General features: G+C 45.5%; 2 protein-coding genes across 2 annotated transcripts in view; one reads left to right on the forward strand and one right to left on the reverse strand.

Moving 5' to 3' along the window:
• LOC106810476 overlaps positions 1-1,878 on the reverse strand; it is a 7,596-nt gene extending 5,718 nt beyond the window's left edge. The window contains exon 1 of the mRNA XM_014813854.1: positions 1,640-1,878. Within this exon, the coding sequence (XP_014669340.1) occupies positions 1,640-1,718 (79 nt within the window). The 5' untranslated portion in view covers positions 1,719-1,878. The remainder of the gene's footprint in view (positions 1-1,639) is intronic.
• A 608-nt stretch (positions 1,879-2,486) lies between these two features.
• Positions 2,487-5,305, forward strand: part of LOC106810479 (zinc finger SWIM domain-containing protein 8-like) — a gene marked incomplete at its 3' end in the record, with an annotated part of 15,918 nt that continues 13,099 nt past the window's right edge. Inside the window, 2 exon segments of the mRNA XM_014813858.1 lie at positions 2,487-2,612; positions 4,070-4,340. Coding sequence (XP_014669344.1) covers positions 4,130-4,340 — 211 coding nt within the window.

Below are 5,305 nucleotides of genomic sequence, written 5' to 3' on the forward strand. Positions count from 1 at the left end.
CAGATAACTCTTTCGGTGGAAAAATTGACAAAAAAGCTACAATTCGGAATGACACACGAGGCCACAGCCCCGCCAGGGAAAAATAAAATAAAAAAAAAAATAAAATATCTAATAAATAAAATAAATACGTGTGAATTCTATTCATAAATATCATAGATATTTCCATGGATTACCGTGTCTATACATCCATACGGCGTCGTTGGTCTCTCTACGGGTCTACGTAGCACGCCCGGCAGGCACGCGCGCGCGCAGGGCACGCACCAAACGCGCACACCATGGCACGCGCGCAGGCACATCACGCAAGCACAGCCGAGGCCAAAGGCCCGCGGCACACACAGACGTCATCCACGCACGGCACGCACTAGCGCGCGCGCACGCAACACTAGACGCAACAACGCAGCCGCATGCACACCGGCACCACGCAGAGCTGCGCAGGCCAGCACGTAAGCACAGTATAATAACAGTACATAACACACCTGCATGCTTATGATAAACACTTGACACACACACCGTACGCAAGGAATTCCTACCGCAGCCGTGGAACCGCTGCGCTCGCGGCAGAGGCCAAAGCGAGATCGGGCAAGGCCGGGACCCGCCTGGACGAATCGATTTCCAGGCGACTTTGCTTTTGGGTCGCCCCCGATATCATGTTTTCGGGGCACTTTTTGCATTTCGGGGGCGAAAATCGCCCGCCCCAGCGTGTAAATTTTCCCGCTGGTGCCTCTGCCTCTGGCTAGACTGGTTGCGGCCGGCACTGTTTTGTCGGCATGAGCGTGTAACATTCATCTAGCAGAGCGTGAGGCCGGATACCAGTCTACCCGGCGGTAAAAACAATAACGTGGTATTGCTGCCAACCGCTGCCAGTAGACGATCGATAAATAGTGCACCTGTGTATGCCCGTGGTAGAACACGAATATTTAAATGCTGCACGCCCGGACTCGGCCCGCGTGCGATTTAAAGCACGGGAAACGACGCTCGCGCAAGAATGGCCAGTGATCTGTACGGTGTGTAGCTTGCTAAGTGCAGTAAATTTAGAGAAATTTTAGTAGAATTCATACGATGACACAAAGCTTTCCATAACAATGGCCTTGGTGCCCTTCTCAAATTGTGAGAGTTGCCTTGATGCCTTTTAAAATTGCCTCGGTGCCCATCCATTTTAGAGAAAATTCAAGGCAATTTCTCACATGCCCCCAAAAAATTGCCTTGCCCCTGTCGTCGCTTAATTCGAGGCCTGAGCGGAGAAATTCCACGTTTTGTATAGGCAAGTTGCTCTGACCTAACCCACACCAAATCCACCAAAATCGTCGGTGTGGGCATTGGTCTGAGGAATCTTTCTAACCCACACCAAATCCACCAAAATCGTCGGTGTGGGCATTGGTCAGAGGAATCTCGGACTACCCTAACCTCAATGGCGGGTGTTCTGTTAGAGTTAGGGTAAGGGTTAGTGTTATGGGTAGGGTTTTGGTGATATGGGGTAACCTCGTAATAATTATAATGTATGCAGCTATGCTATTTCACATTTCAATTATCATTTTCTGCATTGACCATTGTTTACATGTCATTTGTGTTTACTACTAGTACTAGTACTACTAGTTTAGGCCGTCTGAGAACGTCTGATCATCAATCCTCAATCACTTACTTTCGACGTCTATCATAGCCTCGAGTTCATCTTGGAATTGTGCTTCAAACTCGTCTATTTCATAATCGTTTAGAGCCATTTTTAATTGTGAAAACACTGATTTACAGGTTAAATATTAAACAGCAAACACAAAATTCCTGTTTCTAGTATTCTACATGAGCTTGGCGCTCATTTCCCGCAATGTACTGCACTGCCATCTATCGTTGAAATTGGAGTTTTAACAGTTAATAGATTAAACAGTTGCGGCTAGTTTGCGCAGTGTTCTATATCGCCCTCTAAAAATATAACACATTATTTGATTGCAGAAAAGTCAAATTCATTGTTTGAACTCTGATTTAGTATTTTTACTAGCGAGTTAATTCGATGCGCAGATTCAATGTTTTAATTTTACAATGTGTTGTACCGTGGATCATGAATGAATGTCTTCTAATTAAACATATTTTTATCTTTTTCTTCTTTTCGATCCTCATCGTTCTTCGTATGACAGTAAATATTGTTGCGCATGATACTCAATTATTTATCGAAATAATCCTACTAATGTGGCACTATTGCCAGTCTAGCCATTGTGAATTTTTAGCCACAGAAACCAAGCCATTGTGAATTTCGTAAGCAAGTTCGTTCTGCGTACCATAATATTTTCTCGTATTTAAGAATTAAATGGTTTTGCAGATATTAAAACTTATCAGACACAACGTTACTGAAAGTTTCAACGCATTCGTCTGCGGTTACCTCACGTTTTTACTTTCTGCTCGGTATTCTCGGTACTCTCGGTACTCTCGCTTCTGCTTTTCGCGCGATCGAACCGGAGATAGCCGATGATTCACGAAGGCGCGCGAGCCAGCTGCCATATTTTGTTTTGTAGCAAAGCCAAATATGCTGAAGTAAAAGGTGTTAATCGGCAGGAAAGAGTCCACCGATCTTCCACAATGAGAGCTGGAAACTGAGAGAAGAGCTTCTGTCACCGTATTGCAAAGTATGTTCTCCGTGCGTTGCTTAGATCAGCCGCAATTCGTTCTCAACGTTGACGATTCGTTTGTGTTTTTGTCTCTGTCTGGTCGCTGTGACCTCGGCTTGACTCAGTCGGTGACAGAAAGGCCACAGTATTCGCAGGTGAAAACCAAAACTGTGTGTGTAAAACTGCATTAGATTGCACCGGCTTTAGTTTATACCGTGCAAAATAGCAGACGATCGACGGATTACCACCACGTTTAATGACCACGGTGATAATGATTGCTTTTTAACTTCCTCTATTCCGAGACAATTTTACACTGCTTGGTTCGTGTATTTTTTTTTATTTCATTACAGCAATACTGATCATTAATAATAATAGTGTTTATTCCTGTTAGTACTGATATAGTCCTCTTATCCCTAATCTAGGTCTGGTGGCGATGGTACTGTTTGTTAATGTGCTCGTCTTATTCTAATCGTATACCTATAATAGCTATATATATATAGACAGTTACACTAGTCTGTCTGATCCAATCTTTGTCTTCTATTATCATTATGTAAATTTATTCGTAATACTGGTGTCATTGTTTATTTGCTCAATTGGTAAATAATTCTACGGCACTGAGCTACGTTAATGTACATACTGGGAAGTTGGTGGGATGTATAGATTATATTCAAGTGATGTCTACTGTATGTATGACACCACTTTGTAAATTGTAATGAAAGGTTACTGGTAGGGTTAGGCTTGGCAATGTTATGATGATGATGATGATGATGATGCAGGGTTTCTTATACATAAGAGGCACAGTGGCGCACCGCCGTTGTCAAATTTAACATCGCCGTTGTCAAATTTAACATCGCTGTTGTGAAAATACGTGTTGAATACCTATATTGTATATCAATAGTACATCCTATATTTGAATCCATCATGCGTGTTTTTTTCCCAAACTGGCCATCACCTCCTTTGTCTAATTTTCCCTTAGAAGAATCCCTGTGATGATGATGATAATCTGTTATCCAGGGTCTTAGAGTAGACCGTCACCATAATATTCGTTATTTTAGGACGTGACTGTAAGAGCACGCGTCTCATTCAATGACACTGGCATTTTTAGTACATATACCTAATGCATTTAGTGGTAGTGGCTGGGCATACGAAATGCACCCACATCTCAGCACAGAATACCCACTATTCATTCAATCATTCAACCAGTTATTGTGACTGATATGTATGTATTATTTAATATTTATTTACTTGTTTATTTATTTATTCATTCATTCAGAGATTATTGGTGTCTATTACTCATTTGATTAATTCAATTTTGTTTGTGCAAGGCCACTCGGTCTTCATGTCCGAAAATTGTCGCCGATGCCTTCCACGACGCACGTACCCCACGCGCGCTGGGGATGCTCTCCCGTTTCTCGGCCTGCGCGCGGGATGCTCTCTTGTTTCTGACGCCCGTGCTGCTCGTTTCCTCGCTGCAGGTCGGACGCGCGTAGACGTGCCGCTATTGGTCCGCCCCCCCGCCCCGCCGCCGCACCCCCATGGAAGGCACGTTTATGTTCGACTGGGAGGTGGAAGCCGCGGAAAGATTCTCCTTCGAGGACAGCGATCGTTTCGAGGAGGACTCTCTCTGCTCGTGGATCTCGGAGCCGGAGAGTCTCTGCAACAACTGGAGGGGCTGGAAGAGGCAGAACGGCTCGGGGCTGCAGGTGCTGCCCCCTGTTGGTGGGCTTGGGAGTCGGCCCTGCACCGGTGAGTGTCCGTCGTGAGGTGTCCGCGATCGTTGGTCCCTCCGTTGATCCGTCTGTTGATCTGTCTGTAGATCTGCCTGTAGATCCTTCTGTTGCTCTGTCTGTAGATCTACCTATTGATCTGTCTGTTGTTACCTCCATTCATTTGTCTGTAGATCCATCTGTGGATCCATCTGTAGATCAGTCCAGCGATCCTTTCCATTATCCATCTGTGGGTCATTCCCTAGATCTGTCCATTTATCGGTCCGTCCGGTCGAAAATGAGAATAATTGCATTGCCTCGGCGGGGAAAGTGACAGTGGAAATCTATTTTTCCTTCGAAATTTTAGGTTTTTCAGGTACAATTTAATTAGCAAGGTGTAACAGCTATTTATAATTGTAGCCCCACAAGTTCGCCTACTCTCTCGCGCTAGGGCAAAAACACCGAGCGAGAAACGATGATAGTGAAACGTGTACTTTTAGCAAGATTCTCAGTTATCGGGTAAAGTTCACAGTTACTTTTGCACTCTCGGAGTGGCAGATGTGCTTGTACTGGAACAGTGAAAATATGTGCCGCTCTTCCCCAGACAATGACCCCTTTCCCCTCCTCCTCCTCCTCCTCCTCCTCCTGCTTCTCCTCTTCCTCCTCGTCCTCCTCCATACACACACGCTTGTACGCACACACACGCGTGCACACACACACGCACACACACGCACGCACGCACGCACGCACACTCAGCCTCCTCCGCTGCTGCCGTTACTGCAGCCATGGTATCGGCAGGACGATCGGTAAAAGCTTGGGTGCATAAAAGCTACGCTAAGCCGGCACAAAGGTGCGTGAGGTACGGGTGCTGATTGCCTCCTCTTCTCTCTGCTCCTCTCTCCCTCCCTCCCTCTCTCTCTCTCTCTCTCTCTTTCTCTCTCTCTCTCTCTCTCTCTCTCTCTCTCTCTCTCTCCCTCTCTTTCTCTCTCTCTCTCTCGCTCTCTC

This window comes from Priapulus caudatus, unplaced genomic scaffold (assembly GCF_000485595.1).
Source record: "Priapulus caudatus unplaced genomic scaffold, Priapulus_caudatus-5.0.1 Scaffold444, whole genome shotgun sequence".
NCBI classification, from domain to species: Eukaryota; Metazoa; Priapulida; class Priapulimorpha; order Priapulimorphida; family Priapulidae; genus Priapulus; species Priapulus caudatus.